This window comes from Thunnus maccoyii, chromosome 23 (assembly GCF_910596095.1).
Source record: "Thunnus maccoyii chromosome 23, fThuMac1.1, whole genome shotgun sequence".
NCBI lineage: Eukaryota > Metazoa > Chordata > Actinopteri > Scombriformes > Scombridae > Thunnus > Thunnus maccoyii.
The window spans coordinates 20394155-20418346 of record NC_056555.1 but is presented as its reverse complement, the minus strand read 5'-3'; the positions used below and the strand labels follow the sequence as shown (position 1 = coordinate 20418346).

The 24192-nt window shown below is 42.5% G+C and overlaps 1 protein-coding gene and 1 long non-coding RNA gene across 9 annotated transcripts in view; one reads left to right on the top strand and one right to left on the bottom strand.

The window, feature by feature from the left end:
* Window positions 1-24192, top strand: part of LOC121890660 — a 243482-nt gene that overhangs the window by 208272 nt on the left and 11018 nt on the right. The gene's annotated exons all lie outside the window — the stretch shown is intronic.
* Window positions 6424-22691, bottom strand: gata3 (GATA binding protein 3). 7 transcript variants are annotated; one of them, XM_042403131.1, is made up of 8 exons: window positions 17232-17342; window positions 16985-17070; window positions 16426-16838; window positions 14922-15455; window positions 12518-12574; window positions 12315-12361; window positions 9845-9970; window positions 6424-7306 (listed from the first exon to the last, which is right to left on the bottom strand). In XM_042403131.1, exons 3-8 carry the CDS (start codon window positions 16658-16660, stop codon window positions 7016-7018), a joined length of 1290 nt encoding a protein of 429 aa, XP_042259065.1. In that variant the 5' UTR covers window positions 16661-16838; window positions 16985-17070; window positions 17232-17342; the 3' UTR covers window positions 6424-7015. The 7 variants fall into 7 exon arrangements, with proteins under 7 accessions (XP_042259065.1, XP_042259067.1, XP_042259062.1 ...); XM_042403133.1 differs by having other exon boundaries at window positions 14979-15455; XM_042403128.1 differs by having other exon boundaries at window positions 12315-12574.

The window sequence follows — 24192 nt, the reverse complement described above, 5'->3', positions numbered from 1 at the left end:
TAGCTTAGCTGAGATGAAAACGGCTAGCCCGGTCCTGTCCGAACGCAGTTTTGTCATCGCCGTGAAGTTGCTAGGCAACCAGCAGAAATCACCTTTTTCAGAGAAATAGTCCAGCACATATCCTTAAAACCTGTGACGGTGTCCTTTTTAACAGAAAATCAAGAACCAGGACATTTTCTCACTTTTTAGGAAATAATTCTTATAAACTAAGTGACCCATAAAATAGAGCAAATACAACATATTTCAACTGAAGTATTGCGTTACAATTTAAACTTTTTGTAGGTTTCTCTGCAATTCAGAATCATCAGAATCATGTTTTTTACTATTTCTGCAACTGTTTAGATAAGAAATTAGTTTGAACTCACTTATATTCATATCCTTTCTGTCAATCATGTCACACTAAAATGTTTACTCTTAAATTCTAGTTAACTTCTCATCTGCTTTCACCCAATCAGGTTTTAGCACTGGTGATTTCACCTCTACTTACTCTCTACTTTAACTTTCAGCAACATAACTGCATGATTTCGTATATTTTCGTACTCTTTCCCCTACTGGTAACAACATATTTCACTCATTCAACCTTCCATCACCCCTAAAATATTAATATTGCTCCATCCACCTCTGTTTAACCCAAATCCTTCATGCCGTGCTTCAACTTTTCCTTAAAAACACGTCACCTCGTGTTCTTCCCGGCCCTCTTGGGTCGTCTTTCATTCCCTCTGACACTTCCTGTCACAGACTGAGGTTTGTACCTCGAAGCTGCTCCCTAAATGAACCTTTGAACTTTGAACACGGTGCCACCTCTGGTAATCCCCATCCGCCTACTTGTAAATCTAAACTTGGTAAAAAAAAAAAAAAAATCTGGTGTTTTTAAAAAAATCTTGTTGCATAAATCAGACAGAAATCAGTTAATTCAGAGCAGAAAAAGGCTTAGATGGTGTTTGTCGTGTGCGCACATTCACATAAACACCCCGAGCATTTCAACTCATCTGTTGACGAATCTCTCAACATAGCAGCAGTGAGCTCCCAAGCCTGTTGCAAGTGTGTGAGAGAGCGAGAGTGTGTGTGTGTGTGTGTGTGTGTGGGATGAGGGTTTAGGCATGTTGTCTGCTAGGCCGTCCAAGAAGCCCCAGGGCACCTCAGTAAAAGAGATAATTATCTTTTATCTGCTATGTTGTGACGGGAGATTATGGTTCAAATTTACGATTGTTAAGGAGACAATGCAACGCGAGGCTGCTCTTTTGAAAGTGGTGAGGGGGTCTCGAACAAGTGAGAGAACTCCCACAATGCCACCGCGGCTCATCCCTCATGTTTCAGGCTCGAGGTCTTTCGAAACAAAGGAGAAGGATAAGAACAGCAACAGCCGTTTACTTTCAAAACATGACTTAAGTAATCCCATAATATTTTTTTGGGAGAATGACATATACCGAGTATTATATCTTGTTTGGGTATCAAAGCAATATCGTAGCAGATTAAAGATATCACAAAAAGGTCAAAACGCACCCTTAAATTAAGTTAATTAAATTAAATTGCTTAAAGGTTGTCTGGTGTAATCAAAAGTAATAAGTTTATCTTGTAATATGTCACAAAAACATTCCTATGATATAAAGAAACTGTTACAGTAACCTCATATGGTTAAGATCTAAGCTTGGAGCAAGCAGCTAGCTTAGCTTAGCTTAGCATAAACACTAGAAACAAAGGAAAACAGCTAGCCTTTCTCTGTCCAACAGTAAAAAATAATCCAGCTACCAGCACCTCTAAAGCTCACTAATTAACACATCATATCTTGTTGGTTTCATTCGTACAGTAACTAAAAAGTAAAAGTGACAAGTGATGGTTTTTCATTTCTTTGCAGTGACTTCCTGGATTGTCTGCCGGATGCCTAGTAACCTTGTCTCGCCAAGACATAATCTTGCTCATAAACTTGTGAAAACCGCAACAAAATTCTTCAGTTTTTTTGCACAGATTAAACAAAGATACAACATGTTAATTAGCGAGCTTTAGAGGGACTAGTACTCTCGGTTTCTGGCTGTAACTTGATATTCAACAGGCAGATCCGAGAGTGATATCAGTCGTCACGTAACTCTCAAAAATTGAGAATGTAATATCTGAAAATGTCAAGCTATTACTTAAACACGCAAACCAAAACTGTCTTGGTCTTTGATCTCTATCTTTGGAAGACACACACTGACTAAGTGTATTAAAATAGATAAAGGAGCGACATGAGTGAGTTTGCAGGGCAGCGACCAGAACGACCAGGGCTTCAAGAGTCAGTTGAGCCGATCGATGAACATATACGTCATAACTCGTGAAGATTTCCGCTGACAGAGCTGTGAGTAATACTCTTCTGGTGCACATGGTAAAGACGACCCATACACCTACTCAAAGTCAGACTGAAATTGTGACAAATGATGGTTTTTTTCTGATAAAACAGTTTGCTTTTATCAATTTATTTATGTCTTTATTAAACTGTAATCCCTGCTACGTCATCTTTTTAAGTCTTCTAGTGAGTTCAAGGCCCCAAAATCAAACAGACTGAATACTGTAGCTGACATAGAAAGTGGCATTTTTGAACATAATGGTACAGGTATGGTGTTGGCAGAGGGGAGAATTTCAATAACCCACAACAGACAACATGCTCCCCCACATGTGACCACACCACACACATCGGTCCGTCCTTTTAAACCAGTATTACTAATTCAAATCTCTGTATGTCTATGTAAAAATGAAACCAGTAACATACCTAAACCAAGAGATGAAATGTTTGACAGAAACCATTTGTAATGTAAAGAAATGTGAGAGGAAACGACTGACATATCCTGTGCAAATAGCTTTGTACTTCCTGTGGTGTAGGTTGATTATTTTCACCACGGTTAGAAATTATTATGAAAATTTTGGTGGTTTTGAGGGTTGGCATAGATTTTTCTCGGAAATGACAAATGGAGAATTTCTAAGATGCAGTTATTAACATATTTCCATCACATTGCTCGAAAGTTACGCTATTGCGAGAAGTCAAACTCGTTTTTTAATTAGTTTAAAGTGACAAAGTGTTTATTTAAAAACATAATTTTGTGTGAAAAAACCCCCGCACATCTTTTTTTGTCCTGGTGATGAGTCTAAAACAATTGGAGGTGATTTCTTCCTCCCAAGCACTTGTAAAAAAAAAAGTAGAATTCTCCCTTTTAAAAAAAGTGTTATCACATTTAGAAAAGGTTTCAGACTCAAAAATAGATCTTATTCTGGTACGGATGATAACTTAGTAGCAGTAGCACAAGCAGAAATCACCATTCATCCCATGCAAAGTCACCAAATTCCTCCAATATCGTGACCCCCCACCCCCCAAAATTTGACCTGACCTCTGCCGACGGTGACAGCGGGGCTGCCTGGATGAAGATAGACTATTCCTGAGAGCCGATTACAGCCACAAATCTGTCATCATCCTCACCTGAAAGACGAGAGGCAGACGCAGGAAGAGAGACAGACAGACGGAGAAAAAGAGAGAGACAGAAATAAGTGGTTTGTGATGACGACGACGGCGACAATGAGGGAGGAAAGAGGAGAAGAGATCACAGAGAGAGAGAGTTCGTTAGTCCCATATTCATCCTCACCTGAGCCGGTCGGTGCAAATCCAGTCACCCTTGGCAGACGTCCACAGCCGAACACCAGAGGGGGGGGAAAAAAGGTCAGCCAGAGGCCATGGGGTCCCATCACGGGGGCAAAGCTCTCCTCAATCCCTCTGTACACACACACACTATTCCCATTCTCATTCCACATGCCCCCTTGACCTCACTATTAAAACACAGGAGCAAATCTCCCGATTGGTCACAGCGGCTCAGAAACAAATGATGCCAAATACCTGACTTCTGTATGGCCTTTTCTGCAAGGGAGGCATGAGAGGTCTGCAGCCGCCGGATTTGGCATTCCACTTGTGCAAATATATTCCGATATTAGAAATGTGGTTTGCGATACTCCGTGTGTGATTTCGGGTTGCGTAGCATTTACAGGCCGCAGACAACATCTCAGCAGTAAGCTACCAGAGCAAATAATGTGTGTTGCGTAAGACGGGCTTAACGAGACTGATGATGTGTAGAGGAGTCACTTGTGATGTTTTCCTTGTTGCAATTATTTAATAAATGTGGCAAATACTTTTTTTTTTTTTTTTTACCTTTTTATTCCCACTTAAACCTTATATCTGTATTTCTATTTGTGTTTTACATGTAAAACACTTTGAATTACACTTCACCTGCATAAAAGGTGTCGCACCAGTCTGAACAGGTCTCAAACTGACCTGCATGCACACATAGAAAAGCAAGAAATCATGCAAGAAACCTAAACTGAGACAACTCGAATGCATATGGTTGTTTGTGCATTGTGACGTGCAGAGGGAAGGTTAGTTGCACAGCATTATAAGGCTAAAAATTGAATTTAGGCGTAATATATCTTAGGTTTTATGATATACATTGTGAGATATATCTTAAGTTTCCATACCTTCCCATCTAAAACAGCAGCTGTCACTCACTGCTGCGCCTGTCAGATAGTTTTCAGCTCCACAAGAAAATTCCTAATAATACTATTTGTGTATTATCTGTAAAAACAAAGCTCAGACAAGTGTTTTTCTTTGTTCCCCTCCCAGACTAGTAGCGTGTTGTGATATGTGGTCATCGGGACTCGACTGTTTGTAGCTGTTGAACCTGGAGGTATTTGTTCTGAGGGCATCGGGAAATTCTTCTGTGGGAATCCTGAGCGGAGAGGATAACTTCCGGATAGCCTTTTTTTTTTTAAAAAAAAAGATGTCATTTCATTCAAACGAGGAGGAAGCACCATCCGCTGTGTGGTTAATTCAGTAGTCGAAACCAAACCCTTAGTTCCCCTTTATGTTCCCAGCCAAACGCTACAATCACAGCTCTAGAGGTGATACATATAGCCGACATACGCTGTGCAGGAAACTGTTCAGCTAGACTGTTTAATCTGCATGCAACGGGTTCAGAAGGAGCTTTTTTTTTGTTCGTTTTTTAAGCTCAAATGTGCAAAGATGTGACCGTATGATTCAGGAATGAGCTTAACCTCAACACAGGTAGCCAGCTTATGCTAAAGAGAAATATATTTTAGGCCCTAATTAGCTTAAAGTAGGTATCGCGTCATGTTTTTCATCATTCGGTTGATTAAAAAATGCACAAGTGGCTCCATAAGTGATCTCAAATCAGAGGGAAATGCCTGAAATAATGCTGTTTCCTGATGACTCTTCCTCGCTAAGTGAATGATAGATGTTTGGTGTGTGTGTGTGTGTGTGTGTAGAGCGTTGCATGTCAGCCGGTGTGTATTTATGTATCAGTAGGATGAGACAAAAGCTCCTACGGTGCCTGGTGTGTCCCCGTAGCCTGTCTGACCCTGCCATTTGATTTGTTCCTCCGTCGCCACTGTTTATTTCTGCTCTTCCTGTTTTTACGCTCGACTGACCGTCTCTGTGAATGCTGGGTAAAAGAGAAAAATGGCGGGATGGCACTTGTTGTGGTTGTGGTGGTGGGCGGGTGGGGTGGGGTGTGGTGTGTTGCAACGTGTCAAAGATCACACGGCGCAGAAAAGAGACAGCTTTCGACCACAGCGCTAACATGTCAACAGAGATTAAACTAGTTTATTATTTTCAAAGAGGGGGAAAAAAAAAATTACGAAACAAAAAAGCAGTCATATTTTACACTAGTGATTATTATTAAATTTTTACAACCATTCAGTCTGCATAACATAAAGAAATAATTCTACATCTTTGTTTCTTTCGTATTTTTGGTACTCTGATTTATACATACAAATAACAAATACAGGAACTTTTTTCACAATGCATATAATCTGTGGGCAGGAAGAAAGTCTTTCAGGTGATCAAGTGTGTGTGTGTGTTTGTGTGTGTGTGTGTTTGTGTGTGTATATGAATGTGTACGTGCGCGCGTCAACACAAACCAATTGCCCGAGACCTATAGCACATCCAAAAAAAAAAAAAAAAAAAAAGAAGAGAGACGCCTGCAGCCAGAACTGCTGAGTCTCTGCAAACTTAATGCAACACAATTCACGCAGGCGAAAACCAAGGCCTGCCCTTTCTCAAAAGTCTCTCCCTCTCTCGTCTTCTCACCTCCTCCTCCTCCTCCTCCCTCCTTTTCTATCCTCCGGGACTCGGAGGTGTCCTCTCTCCTCTCCTCACTCCTCCTCCGGCAGCAAGTCTCTCTCCACCTGCTGCGACTCGTACCCTTCTCGTCGTTTAGCTGCCCAGGGGCAAGTTTCCTTTTTTTTTTTCTTACTTAATTAAAAAGTCTTCATTAAATGTACTGTATTTCATACAATTTGTACAAATATATTCAACGTCTGTCTCTCCTCGTCTTCAGCTGAAGAGGAAGAAGAAGAAGAAGAAGGGGAGCGGGTGGGGGGTAGGGTAGGGGGTCGGGGGGGGGGGGGGTTCCTGTTACACAGGTTGCAAGGTGAAGAGAGGTGGGCTGGGAGATTAAGGGAGAGGGCGTCATAAAAGTTTTTGTAATGTGGTGATGTTTGAGTGGAAAAATGGCTATTTGTACACAAATGGAGCTGTTTTATTCATGGGATCAGCTGGGAGGACAGCGTCTATGTTGGTGGTGGTGGCGGCAATGGTGGTGGTGGTTTGGGAAGAAAATGTTCTTTCTCTCCCTGGTTGGAGGGGGAGAAAAAAAAAAAGATCTTCCCCCTGGAGGTCAGTGCGCCACAGTCAAGTCAAGTCTGCAAAGCATTCACATCGCAGAGGTACACTTTGATTTTTATAAAAATAAGATACAACTGAGGATAAAGGAGCCTAAGACCTGTCGCTCTCGCACCGCGGCTCGGCGGCGAGACAGGGGGGAGCTTAGGTTGGGCCGAGGAGAAGTTTATTTGTCTTTTTAGGATATGGAAGCAGGTCAGCAGAGGTACCGAGGGGTGTGGTGGTGGTGGCGGTGTTGGTGGTGGTGGTGGTGGCGAGGCCGAGGGTTCAGGAAAGGGGGGAGCGGTGCAGCATAGGGAGGTCTTAACCCATAGCTGTGACCATACTGGAAGGGTGGTGGGGGGCGAACGGGAGGCCCGAGGAAGGGTGCATGGGTGTGGGGGTGGTCAGCATGTGGCTGGAGTGCGAGAAGGGAGGGAAGGATGACATGTGGCGGGACAGCGCGGCCGGGCTGAAGGAGCTGCTCTTGTCCATCAGGCTCTTGGAGAAGTCGTCCATGGTGTCTTGGGACTTTTTGCTCTTCTTGGACTTACTGGACATCTTCCTGTTCCTGGTCTGGATGCCTTCCTTCTTCATGGTCAGAGGTCGGTTGATCTGCTCTCGAAAGGAGACAGAAAAAGATGGCAGATTAGTATTTTGTTGCGACGGATTCAAGTGCAGCACAGATGTCAGGAGCGGAGAGTTATAGCTCCGTTTACATTAAGCAACATAACACAAAAAAGAAACCCAGAGTAAAGGATGTCTCCAAGTTTCTAAATAAATAAGAAAAATGTGGCACAGCTTGAGCTTTTAGTTTCCTTAGAGGCAGATTTGGGGCTTGTGACATAATGATATGTAATGGAGTCCCATTATGAGGCAAATCTGACTGTCTGATCCTGAAAGAGAAGATTGTTTATATATACGCTTTGTGTGTATGTGTCTATCATTGTGTGTGTGTGTGTGTGTGTGTGTGTTGGAGTGGATATAAATGTTGATTCCTTTAAGCTGGACTGTATCTGAGGCTGTGGCCATGCCAGAAAGAAAGAGAGGGGGGTAGAGAGTAGAGGAGGGGTGGGGGGGGGGGGGGGGGGGGGTGGATGGAAGATGGAGAGAGTGTCTGCAGAGCAGAGACGGAGAAGGGTCTGGCAGCTAATGTGCAGCCAGTCAACCACAGAGACACATGGCCATGACGACCGCCGGCATCGGCCAAGTCCTCCTCTCCACCCTCCTCCTCAACCGCCATGGCCATCTCCTGGCCAAAATGGCCACAGCTGCCCATATTCCAGCATAGGTTTAGCCGGGAATGAGAGCTGGATGATGGAATTCCGGCTGTGGGCAGGATTATGAAGCAAGGTGGATGAGGACGACTGGCTTCCTGATCTTTCTGAGCGCTTCTTCCCGGGGAAATGGGAACAGGGATTTCTTCCTCACTCTCTCTCTCGCTGTCTGAGACATTGGCATTTTTTCGCTGACTCTTTAAGCAGAGTGGCCTCGATGATTAGCGGAGGGCAGAGATCTGTAGCCCCCTCCTCCCCTCCCCAGTGATGTGGTTTCATTCTCTAAGATGTGGCTCCATACTGGGTGACTTTCTCTGCCTTGTCTGCGTTGCTTCCAGCTCTGAGGCATGCTACGCCCACCTAAAGCCTGTCAGGCCTCTGCTCTTTGATGCTGAGATGTCTACAGTCTCACAGAGGAAGCCTTGGGCCTCCGGCCTGCGCTCGGCCGCCGCCCCGGCACATCAAACAAAAGCCGAGCCAAAAGTGTTTGAATCAATGACCACCGCAGAATACACACATACTCATATCCTCAGCTAACCACCTGAAACCTCAGCCTCTATACGGAGGTGTCAAAGCTAAAACGCACTGTACATCACTCAGAGACAGAGATGACAAAGATGTCTTTCACACGCGGTGAGAAAACCCCCGATTACTAAAAAGAGGCTCTCTATGTTTGGGGTATTAACAAGGTTTCATGTTTTGTGGCAACTTTTCTGTTTTCACAAGCTACGCTACTTATCTAAGCCGAAGCTTACGGGACAACAGACTGCTACCGTCAGGTGTTTTGGGACAACACACACACACACACACACACATCAGCAGCAGCAGCAGCAGCAGCAGCACAGGCGAACTGGGACTCCACTAAATTCTCCATGAAGAATGTGGAATTTGTTTCAAAGGGAGCAAACCCTAACAGAAGTCTGGATTTACCAAACTAAACTAATTTCACAATTACTCCAAGGTCAGGGTCAGTTCAAATGCTAATATGTAACTGGGAAATATTATTCTTCTCTCCTTTTAACCTTGGTCTGAATCTGGTTTCTGCAGCGCCTAACTATCTGCCAAAAGTAACATGGGAAAATGATTTAACAGGGAGTGCTTGCGTGACAAGCAGGGCAGCAGAGCAGGATACTCTTCCCCCCTTTACACACAGGGATATAGGATATAGGTAACCTTTATCTGTTGTCTGTAAGAGGGAGGGAAAATATTACCTACACGTGGCCTCAGAGCAGTTAGCCTGCTTATTATTATTATTATTAGTTTCAAGCACAATGGCTGTTTGATTAAAAGTGACAGCTTTGTGCACAGGAGAGAGGGAGAGGAGAGAGAGAGGGAGAGATAAACGAGTCCCTGGGGTTTTCAGATTGAGGATGTGAAATGATGTGGTGAGGCGCTAACCAACCCAAAACGAATCAGACGGATTGGTGGTCAGAGGGGGGGACTCCAAGTCCCTGACGCGCTTGGAACCAAAAGGCTAGAAATAAGAAAAAAAAAAAAAAAAAAAAATCGGCCTGGAAATTAATCGAATTTTAATTAAGCTCCTTCTTTAATATTCAAAAGCAAGGCGGCTGCGGGCTTAGTTCACTTCGGTCTTATACATTTTAGATTCGCACTTACTGCCAATAAATCATATTAATTCTACAGTATTTGTTATCGCCGTGCCCCGGAAATTCTCTGCAGGGACATGTCAGATCAAATATTCAGAGGAGGAAGAGGAGGAGGAGGAGGAGGAGGAGGAGGAGGATGATGGTAACCCAGCAGGACGTGATGAGAAAGAAATAGAAAGATGGGGGGGGGGGAAAGTGAAGGAATAAATATTTAAAAGACAAGCTTAGATGAGTTCATCAGATAGATCCTATGCAGGTTTATTACTTACATTGTGCAGTTTAAAGTACAGGCCGCAGGCGTTGCACACCGGGTCCCCGTTGGCGTTTCTCCGCCACAGCGTCGTCGTTGTCGTTTGACAGTTTGCGCATGACGTCCCTGCCCGCCTGGCTGCGGACTGTATACACACACACACACACACACACACACACACACACACACACACACACACACACACACACAGAAACGACAAGAGAGGCCAAAAACGTCACATGACCACGTAATAACCCAATCAACAGAAAGGTTTATTCTGACAGATGTAGCGCCAAGATCCAGGGTTGCCATTTACTACTGAAATATTACATAAAAAACGAAGTGGAGGCATTTTATCATGATTTAAGTGAAATTCTTAGATTTTAAAATGCTTCAAGATAAGTGAAAATATAGATTTTTGGTCATTGTGGCAACCCTGTATACATGGCGTCTTGCATAGAAGCTAATGTCTATAAATGCAATAAAGGAAAAGGCGAGTGTATTTTATTTCATATCAGATACATCATGATTGAACACATTTTTTTTTCAGTCATGCGCATTGTGTTAGGATTATTCCAAAAAAAAAAAAAAGTGTCGGTCAATAAAGGCTTTATTTTTTTGCTAACTGTAAATACACTCTCAATATCCACCCATGGGAATGCTTTTTTTTTGCATTCGGTGCAAGCTGAAAATAGTTTTAAAATAAAGACAGAAAAAAAAAAAAACCCAAAAACAGAGCTGCTTTCACTCGAGGCTAAAAATAGCGTCATAGAGCACATACCTCCTGGAGAATAAATATTTACAGAAGACATAAAAGCAGTTCCTTGAAATGGGAGAGCTATTAAATCTGATTAAAATTCCCCTTAAAGTGCGTGTTTGTGCCACGAAGGTTTGTTTTAAATATCGACCTCGTGACAATTGAAATGTAAAAAAAAAAAAAGAAAGAAAGAAAAGGGTGTTAATATAGATTTGGATTCATCTTTTATATATATATATATATATATATATGAGCAGGCTTTGTATGCTGTGTGTTTTATTTACACACGTGGATATTATGGCTAGAAAATGTGACTAAATGATGCAGTAAAATAAACCATATAGCAATAATTGCACGCCAATTAAAAGCATAATAAGAATGAATTGGGTCTCTTTTTTTGGCTTCGCTTCAGGCTACTAGCTATATAGTAAAGCCTTCACTTCATCCTGACACAGTGAAAGTCATGTCTTCCCATGGATTTAGCTGCCTGCCTGCCTGCCTGCCTGCCTGCCTGCCTCACAGCCCAGTCTGCTGCAATGACTTGACATTGATGTTATAATCTCTAAAAACAATCAATAGACAGGTGACCGCAAAGGACACACTAACGCAAAGGACTACATTATCTCTAGCAGGGATTTTCCAATTATACACATGTGGTGGCCTCGTAACCTCTCGCTGCTCTGTGCTTTGAATAACCAATCAGAATAGAGGGATAAATCTTATTATGTCTGCTTAGTTCATATATGATGTGTATGTGTGTGTGTTATGTCTCACCATCTTTTTTTTTTTTTTTACCACTTTTGTTTGTTGTTTTTTTATTACGCATATGGTGCCACCAAAAAACGTTAAACCTCAGACAAATATGAGCAATAAAAAGACGGCATGGTTGAGTTATTACGCATATTATCAGATTCACGGATCGTATCTTAGTCTTAAATCCTCCTCTGATCTCATTTTATGGCCTCCATTTTTTTTAAACCATTCTCCACCGATATATAAATAAAAAAAAAAAACTACTAGGTCAAATGTGGCGTGGCAATTACCCATACCTGACCGTCCTCATGTATTTAAGCAGAGGTTATAACACTAAACAATCTAAAGTCGTGACTGTGTGCTGGCCTGGCTCGGACTCCTGCAGCCTTTATGTTTTGACTGGGGAAGCGGGGCTGTGTTGTTAAAAGCGACTTATCTGCGCTGCTCAGATATCCGGCAGCCTTTTCCTGGGAAGTCGGGTTTTCACATTAGAGAGGAGAGGAGAGGCGAGGTGGAGGAGAGAGAGAAAAGGTCCAGAGCTGGACTGACTGGACAGCCATCTTTTGCCTCGAAAGATTTTTTTTTTTCTTTCTTTCCATGTAGCCAAGAAAGCTGAGGGTCTCCTCTATAAAAGCCAGAGGGACTTCCCTTTTTGAAATAACTGCAAAAATAGCTCCACCTTAAGCCATGATATATGCATATATATATCAAAAAAAAATCCCTATAATAGCTTAAATGCTGAAATGTTTTGTTTGTGCGTTTTTTTGAATGCAGGCCTGCAGCCATCACTGCAACAAACTAGAAGCAGTTTGCTCCAAAATACACATCATGAAGGGGGGGGCCTATATTTGCTCAAACAGAATATTCTGTGGATCAATGACAATTTTAGCAAATAAAAAAATAGCATCGTCATTGCATTTAAAAAAAAAAAAATCAACTGTGCAGTTTTTTTTCTATGGTAGTATCTGAAAACAGAGACCTGCACTTGTCGAGTCAATTTCCTGCAGCTAATAGGCCTACTTCTTCCTGGATAGGGGAAAAACAGAGAGAGAGACGGAAATGTCATCAATAGAGAAATGTGGTGGAAACGTACCAGCCGCCGCTTGGGTTTGATGAGAGGGCGATTCTGCCCGTTCATCTTGTGATAGAGTCCGCAGGCGTTACACAGATAGTGACCCGTACCGTCCCGCCTCCACAGCGGAGTCGACGTGGCCCCGCAGTTCACACACTCTCTACCCTCTGCAAGAGCCAACACACACATACACGCACACGCACGCACGCACGCACGCAAGCACGCACACAAACACAAGCACACAACATGGAGACAGTGTCCAGGTCAGTTGATCCTTTAAAAAATTCAAATATTTCTTAATGCATCTAATCTAAGCTGAGAATAAAAAAAAAAGGTTAGTAAAATATTAGTTTTATAAAACATGCAAAATGCAGTTAAGTGTTATATCATCTTTACAACAACAAACATTCATAATAATCATAATAATAATAATAATAATGTGATCATTTGCAGGCATAATAAGCATGAATTTTACTGCAGCAATTATTTTATTAATAAAACACACTCACACACACACTTTAAACACATGTGGTTAGTGTTGCTGATGAATAACAGTTGTCTTAAGGTCCATAAGGCAGAAATTATTAAAATAAAACCACAAAATCTTCAAGCTACGTGTCCGTGAAGAGGATTTTTTATTTTTTTTAAATAAACAAAATGCTCTTTGCTGCGTGAATATTTTGCAGGCCCTTTTCTTTCTCTCATCAACCAATCTCTCCTTTAAATAATAATAATAATAATAATATTGATCAATAATAATAATGTGATCTGTAGGTTGGGTTATGTGTGTTTTGAAATTATTGTTGGGGATGGGGTGGGGTGGGGGGTGGGGGGGGGGGGGGGGGGGAGTTCAGGTTTGACTGGCACTTCTCTAGTGACACCGACAGGTGAGACGCGCACTAACAGTTTGATTATAGTATAAGAGGGGCCTGAAACTGAAACAAGGGAGCTGCAGTCACAGTCAGATTATTTGAAAGCAGAGACTCACACAGGGCTTTTGTGCAACGCCGAGAGGCTTTTGCATTTTCATGCAGCTGCACTTCCCTTTTTTTTTTGAGCTGCAAAAACACACACACACACACGCACACACACACACACACACACACACACACCCGACTTCTTCTTCACAAAGCGAGAGACGCGTCAGTCCGGGTCGTGCTGTGTTTTAGATGTGACAGACATGCAAGCACCTGGACAAGTATGTCTTTTTTTTTTTTTTTTTTTTTTTTTTTTTGGCAGGAGAAGATGCTGCTGAAATCAAACAGGAACTGTATCGGATCCAATGCATATGACTTTAGAAAACAAACAAAAACAAAACAAAACAAAAAAACCCAACAGGCCTCTGCAATGCAGATTTTGTGTTGCACAAGGTGTGTTTAGCTTTAGAGAGACGCCTTTGAGCGCTTTCTCCAAGTTTCTATGATGCACACACACTCTGCACTGATAACCTCATTAAAACGGGGAATACTCTTCAGATCAGGAAATATCTTTAAATGCACATTATCTCACATTATCCTCGAATTAAAATCTTTATTTGCATTAATGGCCCGGCGTATGATGCTGAATAATCCCGATGATATGCATCAACTAATCCACTGTTTTCTATACTCCCATCAAAGCCGCTGATATTAATCTCATTACAGAAAAAAACTGCTTTTCAGCGGCGCAGCAACAACCTTTTTTAAAAAAAATAATTAGCCCGTACAATTTGGAAATATCTTCCCCTCAACTCTCTCTCTCTCTCTAATTCTCTTCCCTCCCTCGGTAGCTAGTGCACTCTGCCACGGCGACGGTTCACCCGCTTTTTCCCTGTGAATGAACGAGCAGTATCCGGTGCTCTGCCGCTGGGTAAACAATGCAACTGTGGCGTGCACTGGTCTGACAGTAATGGGATTATCTTAAACATATAAACGGGGCGACACAGCCCAGAGAGCTGGCTTCCCCTCTGTCTCTCTCCCTCTCTGTGTTAGTGTTAGAGGAAGACGAGGTGGGGGGGTGGTGGTGGTGGTTGAGGGGTGGGGGGGAGGGAGGGAGAGAAAAAAGGACCTAAATTAATCTGAGCGTTCAACTCTGAACTGGTTTTGCGTCATGATGATTTTATTCTGTTGGGAAGAAAATATCCAACAAAAAGTCTGGAGAATTAATTTAATTCAAGAAATTAATTAAAAATATTTTGTATATTCCTCCAAATATTATTTTAAAAAATTAACTTTCAATTGATTGTATTATTATTATTATTATTATCATTATTATTATTATTATTATTATTATTATCAGTTGATGATGAAAGAAAGAGCTTTTTTATGCGCCTGTAAAGGTTGACCTGTATGGCCTTTAGCCCCAAAAGGAGAGTTTGTTCATGTGAGGGATGAATGAGCTGCTCATGGGCATTTTTTTTTTTTTTTTTTTTTTTTTTTTCTGTCTATATGAGATTAAACATGTCTGATCATTAAGGCTGCAAATCTGGGGAATAATTGTTAGATCAAAAGGGAATATAATAAAGCGCACGCCTACCTGAACAGGACCTTGTTTTTGGTCTTGTTTTGGAACCATAACTAGAAGATGACCCACCTATCAGGCTACTTGGTGGGAAGAGGCCTGGGCCGTATTCAGGGACATAGGGTGGGTATGTGGCGATGGGGTGGTGGGCAGAGGATGACCCTGCTCCGATTGATGCCACGCTCCGGCTGTGAGCTGACTCCAGTTTCATACTCTCGGCTAGGGTCACCTGGTACTTTATGCACTCTTTATCCTCCTGCCGCCCGGAGCTGCTGGAGCCCGGGGTAGATATGCCCGGGTCCGGGGATACGTCTTTCGGAGGGGTCGGGGGAAACGTGAAGAGGTGCGGACTGGAGTGACCGGTGGACAGGGAGGAGGAGGAGGCCGGGGGGTAGACGGACAGGCTGGCCGGGGAGCCGTGGTGTAAGGGGTTCTTGGGGAAGGGGCTCAGGTTCCAAGGAGAAGTGCTGTGGTGCGGGGCGATGCCTTTGCTCCCCTCCAGCCAGGGCAGAGATCCATGCAGTAATGACGGACGGCACACCTGGCTACCTGAGGCAGCACAGAAACACAAGAGACATCACAAGCTGACACAAGTCTGCAACACCAATAAACACACATGTATTTATTTACCATTAAAGCGTCAGAATGGAGCTTTAAGGCCTTCACATTTACGCACAGATTCACCAAATATATTCACTGACATTTCTGAACGCAGAGCTTTCATGTAATTTGCATCAAGAAGTCCATTCTCAAGACTTTCTATCGAAACTATTTCGCCGTATAGAAATCATTTGATCCCCCTCTTGTGAAGAGAAACTAGACAGTTTCATGTGGCCCCGCACGAGCAGAATTTTAACCTTTTAGCTGTTTCATTGATGCGACACCTGAAAAAACTTGTGAGCCAAAAAAGCCTCAAAAGAAAACCTACGATGTGATTGACTGTTCAGGAAGTTAAACGCTACACTATAGACAACTTCCACAACGTGCTGATGAATAGCAACATTATAATAAAGATACATATTGTGCATGAAAACAGGCTACCGAGCATTACCAAAATATTCCAGGTGTATCTGTGACCTCTGTGCCAACACGTCTATTTGTTTAAATCCGTAACCAAATACTCGATTGATCCAGAAAACAAATTACGCGCTGGCTTTTGTAAAAAAAAAAAAAAAAATCTTTGACATATGAGTCAGCTGAATGTTGCTTTATGTTTTGTGAAGTTAGAGAATATGTTGTGATGTGAGCGGCAGAGAGAAACCAAAGACAAACTGGAGGTAAACCATACGTGTTTACGGCGTGGTTTCACAACACTTAGTCTCTCATGATTTTAAGGGCTAAGTCAACTCAGGCCAAAACCGAAACCTGGTCTGTATCACAGTAAGATTACACAAATAATTCCAAACACAGTGACAGTAACCGAGTCTTTTCTGCAGGGATAAATTACGCACAGAGATCTAAACAGCGTAACGTGCACATTATTAAATAAAAAGGCCTTTTAAAGAGAGCTTTTACTTACTGTGTGGAGGAGGAGGGTACCTCTGGACGGCTCGGACTGAGTTTCCATAGTATGGAGAGACGTGGTTCCCCTGTCCATCGATATTAAAGAGTACATCCACATCGTCAGCGAGGGGATACTGCGAAGGGTCCATGTATGAGTGGCCGAGGCCCGGGTGATGTGAGCCGGGATGCTGCTCGTTCAACACCGCGGGATGATGGCTCATCCATCGTGGCTGATCCGCACTTACTTCCATTGCTTTTGCTCTTTCTTTCTTTCTTTTCTTTTTTTTTTTTTTTTGTTGTCTTCAGCAAATGTTCATGCACGCCGAAGCAAACCGGTACAAGTCACAAGATAAGAAATAATCTGTCCCAAATCCGTGTGTGTTTTTTGTGTGTGTTAAATCCACAGGTTCCGCGCTTGCTTCCGATCACCTGGAGACAGAAAGAAGAATATATCGTCTCATTTTCTCATATTTGTTCACATGCAGCACGACTAAACAGCCCAGAGGCTCACGCTTTAAGTGAATTTACCCGGGTTTTTTTTAAAATATATATACATATTTAAACACAAAACATACCCCACATTACAAATGCAACAAAGGTGTTGTCATATAAATACGTCCAAAATGGAAACCAGTCCCACGCAGAGTTCCTGAACTTCTTCCTCTCAGCAACACAACAAAAAAAAAAAAAAAAAAAAAAAAAAATGTCAGTTTTTCAGCCCAGCCAGCTCAACAAGTAGTAGAAGGTTTAGTGCGGGCGCAGAGCTTGTTTGCAGCCGATGGCTTGACTGCACACTGACCAGCACCAGCAAGTTAAACTCACTGATCAAATCTCTGTTTGTGCGCAGTTGTAGCCCTCTCCATTAACTCCGCTCCTCTCTCTCTCTCTTTCCCTCTCGATCTGTGTGACTCTTGCTCGCTCACCCTTGCTCTACCTCCCTCTCTCTCTCTCGCTTGCTCTCTCGCTTGCTCACTCTCTCTCTCTCTCTCTCTTTCCCCCCCTACTTTTTTTTTTTTTTTTTTTTTTTTACAGTGAAGGCATTCTTTCAGGATGGCGCCAGGCAGCTCAATGCTTGCAGACAGCTGTGGCGCGACGCAACTTAAGGAGGGTCTGTCAGTGTCATCAGTTAAGGGGAGGGGCTTGCCCTAATTGAATATAAACGTGGGCCAGGAGAGATTTTTTTTTTTTCAATGACCTTGCCAAAAAAGATATTATTAAAATAGGGATGTTTCTATTTAGTAGGCCTAAAAAAGAAAAACTGAACACACACTGTGCGCATGAAAAGGTTTTGTGGTGCAAAGTTGAGCATGTAGGAAGTTATAAAGGAAGCTTAAATTAGTCTATAAAATCTTAACATGTGCATAAACATAAATAGATTAAACATAAAAACAAATTCCCTACATTTAAATCCCTCATAAAAGCGTTTTAACCAATACAACGCATTAAAATAATAATAATACTAGTATAGAATGGATGTTTTTTGATTGAATCAGAGAATAAAGTCACATTTTCAAACAGTCTGCTGCAGTTCATGTGTGCACAGCACGTAGAGAGAGAGATAGAGAGAGAGAAGAAGAAGAAGAGAAAGGCTGCAGCAGAGCCTGTTGCTCTGGGCCAGTGGCAGGTTGCGGGACATTTTTACGTTCTTAAAATTGTGACAGTGCGTCCTCTCGCGGTGACAGGCACATTATTCTAATGGCAGATCCAAAACTGAGCCGATTTCCTCACCGTGAAGCAGGCACGTACAAGGACGGACGCCTGGGAGACTCAGCTTATAGTCTCCCAAAAAAAATAAATGAAAAAAAAAATAAAAGGAAGAAGAAAATCTAATGTATTATTGGCTGTCAGTTATAATACCGGTATCTTTGCAAGAACCTAACCCACTGCAGCAAGTCAAACAGACAAGCAACAATAGCTCATGTCATTATTTATTCAAAAACAGTGCATTAAATGTAACTCGATAGCGCACACAGGGAGTGATTTACCTCACCTCGCTTTGTATATTTTTCCCAGCTTTAGCAAATAAATACATATCATTTAAACAGCAACATTTTTTTTCCTCCCCTCCTCTCTCTCTAAGCCAGAGACTGTTTCACCCTTTATGTTCAGTGTCACGCAGCCCGTGATGCCGCGCGCGTCTTCAGCGTTATTCCACTTCACTGCGCGGCAGAAATGGAGGGCTGCTCCTTGGGGAAGTATTTTATGTCTAAAGCCCAGTTTGGCTTCTCCTTATACTTTCAGATTGGCAGTGTGTAATAGTAGAGTGGGGTGTGTATGTGAGGGAGGGGAGAGGTGTAGGTTGAAAAGAGGAGGGGGGTGCAGCCTCGGCGACGCCACTGGATGTGACGTCACCGCCGTGTAAACAGTCAGGAAATGAACCCTTTCTTTACGGCGCGCAGTCGGGTAGGCAGCGGGAGCGCGCACGCCCTTGCACCACGTAGGTATCAGCATTATCCTGTGACAGTCTAATATCAGGTAGGGGGTCGATTTGGTGGGTAATTCATTGGCTTGCACAAAAGTGCACTATCAATAATCAATAGTAGGCTGATCAGATAGATAAAAAAGGTGCATTTCAGTAATTAGATATGTATTTTTTTTGACATGTGAACCTACAGGGCCACACGTTCAGGTGATGACTCCATTAGTGCGTATTTTCGTCTATGTTCCCAATTTATTTCCCCCCCCCCACCACCCACCTCCCCCCCTTTCTTTGATATGGAGGTTGTTCCCAGTCGGGCGCGTGGGAGCACAGACTGAGAGAGACTTGGCAAAGCGTCGTATTTTTCCTCTCCAGGATAGCCCTACCTGGAGAGAGAGAGACAGAAAGAAGGGAGCGTTTCTCACTCAGGCAAACCTGAGACTGAACTTGGATGCAAACCGCTGTAGCTGCCATTGTCAAGCTGTCAGCGGACTCGTGTAATTATCCTCTTGAAAAAGTATCGCGGAGCCATTATCCACAAAGTACCCGTTATAGGTGCTCGGAGGCAACACATGACGGTAAATGTAGCCTAAAATCCCGATTATGTTTTTTTGTTTCTTGACTGGATGTATCGAAGCTTAGAGAATGGGACATGGAAGCCATCCCATGACTTGATTCCCAAGCCTCGGTGTCAATAACGCCGGAGCTTATTCAGCTCGGGAATAAGACTGGCTCTCTCTTTAAAAAGTTGTCATTTATAATCCCAAAACTGTCGACGCGAAAGGGGAGAAATAGCTTGTGGCTTGCAGCTCTCTTTCTCCTCCAGTGTGTGTGTGTGTGTGTGTGTGTGTGTGTGTGTGTGTGTGTGTGTGTGTGTGTGTGTGTGTGTGTGTGTGTGTGTGTGTCAGAGCCTCCTGCGTGAGTCTATTTTTGAAGTTAATGGCCTACAAATAACAGTGGCTGCCGTGCGTAAAGGTTGATTCATAAAAGCAGGCGAGAGGCCAGTTCGGCTTTTGATGGCAGAGATCATTTCTGGGTGATTATGTCAGCCAGCTCTGATTAAAATCAAGACATGGCACTGTTGTGTTTTTTTTTTTTCTCTCTCTCTCTATGTTGCGGCTGAGAATTTAAGACACGAACGGATTATTCCATTGCCAATGTAGGGGATGAAATGTTTTAGATAACGTGCGTGCGTGTGTTGACTTTGTCCTTTTAGCTTCCTGTGTATGGCTTCATCAGCAATTACAATCACTGTTTGTCCTCATATAATAGTTTCCTTCCGTCAGCTGATTAATCAGGTCAGGGGGAGATAAAAATCACACAATAATAATACATTATATGTTACAATAATATCACACCACAGGTCTACTACAATAACAATAATAATAATAATAATAATAATAATAATAATAATAGCTTTAATTCCATGCACATGCAAGCGCTTCAGAAACAAGAGCAGACACGTGAGGTGCAATTTTAAATATATTAATTGTACAAGTGTGTGTGTGTGTGTGTGTTTAGCATTTCATTAAGGCCTGTTTCATCAAAGGTTTTGGCTCATAATGTGTAACATTTAGCTTATCATTTATTCCAACACAAACAGGCTCCACTACCATTATCATTTTTATCTTGATAGCAACATTTAAAATTTATAAAATAAGAAGCAGGTGGCGACAACTCAATGGAGGGAAAAACGCGAAGGAGAACGTTATTTATTGATAATAATATATAAACTGAAGGCGGCCTGATGCCGCCTGTGTTGTCTGATATAACAGCTCAGCCGCTGATTAGAAACGCTACAGGCCACTCGTGATGTAAATGTGAGATAAATTCATAGTTTTATATATACTCATTTATAACCTACATTTTTTAAAAACCTGTATAGCACCTCAGGTAGCCTATGTGTTACACTCATGTCCCTGTGAGTCATTTGTCACCTTTCAAGTCTTTTCAAGAAAAAAAAAACAGGCTGCTTTTCTGTCAGCATGTGAAGCAACTCGGCTTCTTAGAACAAAACGAGGGCGTCAAATTCTGCTTGTCGAGCGCTTGAAACTTGAAAACAAGACTTGGATTTCCTAGAATGATTTTAAAAATGAGAGCTTCAAGCTTGTTTGATAAATCACTCTTTTTTTTTCTTCTTTTCTTCGAGTGTAAAAGAAAAGTAGCACTCGTTTTTCCCAACGAGAGAGAGAGAGAGAGAGAGAAAAAAAAAAAGAAAAACAAAACGGTCTGCCAATTGACTGTCTGTGATGCTTATCTGTGTCTATATCGCTTCTCGCCAGACTCACTGATGTAATCTTTCATTTAACGTACGGGGGCCTTTTCACCTCTTAGCCTATATATTCCCCACTAGAAACAAAGTCATGCAGCGGTTTCCTTTTTTTTTTTTTAGGGCTAATTTATTAATTCAAAGCACCGGATTAGAAACACAATCATTTGCCAGAATTTAAATTTGAGCTCATAATTAACCCACAACCTAAAAAAAAAAAAGCCGGTGTGACAGCTGCGTAATAACGTGAGGAAACGAAATTCAAATACCTGCTGCTCATCTCTGTCACTCTCGAGGCCGATTGGTTGGACTTTCATCCGCAGGGTTTAAAAGACATAATAATAATTTAATAACATTACAATATTTAATCTAACACGTGGCTATATTTATTTTTTGGAGAGCAGAGAGAAAAAAATGGAGAAAAACGTTATAAAAACAGGCAGATGAGATCAATACAACGGGTGCGCGAGGCGTCTCTCTCGCGCTCTGTGCTCCCTGTGCATGCAAATAGCCGTTAGAGCTCTTGGCCCGTGACAGTGCGCGTGTGATGCCCTTAATTTGGCATCCTATATTCATTCAAACAGCGGCTCTCTCTCCGCCATATCAAGACATATCGACCAAAGACGAGATGGAGGAAACTAATAACGGGGGGGGTGGAAAACGCAGCCTCAGCAAGCCCGACTCCTTCTTTTTTTTTTTTTTTTTATGACCCGCCGGCAAGGTAATCAGATCAATTTCACGGCTTGTATGGGATTCTGCCTGTACCACCAACCTGAGCGGTAGGTAATAGGTCGTTAAAAACCCTCATCTGAGCTATTTGGAAGCAGGTAGCTAGGTATTTTAAGAAATTTCACTTGGCTGTCGTTTAGCTTTTAGACATTTCAATCCCAAAGTCGTGCTTTGCCACATGCCTGAGTGTGAGCAAGAGAAAAAAAGGGCGACAGTTAGCCTATTATTAGCAAAGCAAATTTTGTGTAATAAAAAAAAGAGAAGAAGAAGAAGAAATCGCCCCGGACGTTTAGGTCAGGAACAAACACAAGCAGCTCGTAGCGACGTTAAAGGCAACAATGGCGGTCGTTATGCATGTTGTAGCCAGTATTATCACCACTACAGCCCCCCTCTTTTTCTCTCTCTCTCTCTTTCAGCAAGTGCACACAGCCGCTGGAGAGAAATGGAGGTGTAACCGGTAGCTTTATCGCTACCGGTTTGAATGAAATTAGCTTTTAAAAAATAAAAATTCTCCGTTTATTTTCCGTTTAAGACTAACATGCAGAGCAGCTCGTAAAAGTTTCCAATCATTCACCAGACTAGCGATATCAGTGAGCTCACACACACACACACACACACACACACACACACACACACACACACACACACACATACATACATACATACAAAAGCCACTGAGAGAAGAGGCTGCCGATTGGACAGAGCATTTAGGATGCACCGGCTTCATCCGAGCAAATCTAAATATTTACTGACCTGTTAGTGGACGCTGGACGGTGAGAGGTTGGGTGTTTTTTTTTTTTTCCACCCCTCTCTGCAGATGTGAAGAAAGAGTGACATAGAGATGGAAGCGCCGGTGGCATTTAGAGAGACAGACACACAGAGAGAGAGAAAGAAAGAGAGGGCGAGAGTGAGAGCGGTGGACTGGGAGGGAAAAACACACACACACACACACACTCGCTTACACACTCTCTCTCTCTCACTCACACACACACACACAAGGTGGCGATGGTGGTGCGCGCGCGCGCCCTCGGTCCCGGAGTCACATCATCAACACACCGCGAGGAGAAAACACGCGCGCACATAGGCTACCGGGCAGGCTGCACACGCGAATACGGGCCAACCAAAGGCGGCCTCTTTACCGTACTTACTGTACTGTGCACGCCAGCTCTTCCGGGTTTGAGCATCACAAGTTAGAGGAATAGAAACCTAATTAGAGGCAATAAAAACCAATGGGAATAAATTAGAAAAAGGAATAGTGCACTATTATTTCATCATTAGCAATTTATCACACATTTTTGCACGTTAAATGCTGTCAAATGGCTCTGAAATATGTTGCTTTTATTATTGTTTTTTGTTTTTTATCTTTATTTTGATTTTTATGTATAATAAAGGTAAAGCAGGTACAACCTGATGGTGCGTTCAGGTGACGCCCACATTTGTAGGCCAAAAGTAAATGCCTGCCTTTAGTCAGATGAATATTTTTGGGGGGGTGAAAGAAAAAGAAAAATCACAATATGCCACTTTTAAACATGATTTTATATGATTTTGTGGATGAGCAAAGGAGGCTGTGTTGTGTAAGTATTATTATCTATATAACCTCCTTATAAGAATGTCGCCTGTACAGTTTGTGCTCTGGAGATATTTCTGTGCAGAAGCACAAGATCTCTCCGTGACACACAAAATGTTGCGCCTCCTTTTGTGTTGGAAGAGGAGCCCTTTCTCTCCTCTGCCACAAAAGGACAGATTAAGCCATAGCTGGTGTCTAATCAACACCAAAAGATCCGCGCCAAACTCCACAGCAATTAGAGCTAAATCTAAACAACGCGCATGCAAACAAATCTGAAATCTTTCCGTATCAATATGGTAATCTGATCGGAGCTGCGTTGTGGCTTGGTGGTTTTAGCAGATGCTCTGCAACGTCAAAGCTTCACATACATCCACCACCACTATCCCGGAGCATATAGAGGCCTGCTAGCCTGCTTATTGACACCATGGTTGATTGAAAGGAGCACCAAGCAAATCCGATCCTTCTCTCTGTGAAATGCACTGAGGAGAGGAGAGAGGAGAGAAGAGGAGGAGAGAGGAGAGGAGAGAAGAGGAAGAGGAGGAGAGGAGAGGAGAGGAGAGGGAGGATGCTGGAGGCTTGGCATCTCTCGTGTTGCGCCTTGACTCTCTGAAGGAGAATGTAAACTGATCACACCCAAATCTATATTTGGGGAAGCAATTCAATTAAGGTAATAAATTAAAGATAATTGGCGCAAACCTCGTTGTATAAACTTACGAACGCGACCACAGCCAAACGTGTCTTTTTTTTAAAAAAAAAAAAAAAAAAAAAAAAAAAGACCCCAATGAATAATTCAGTGTTT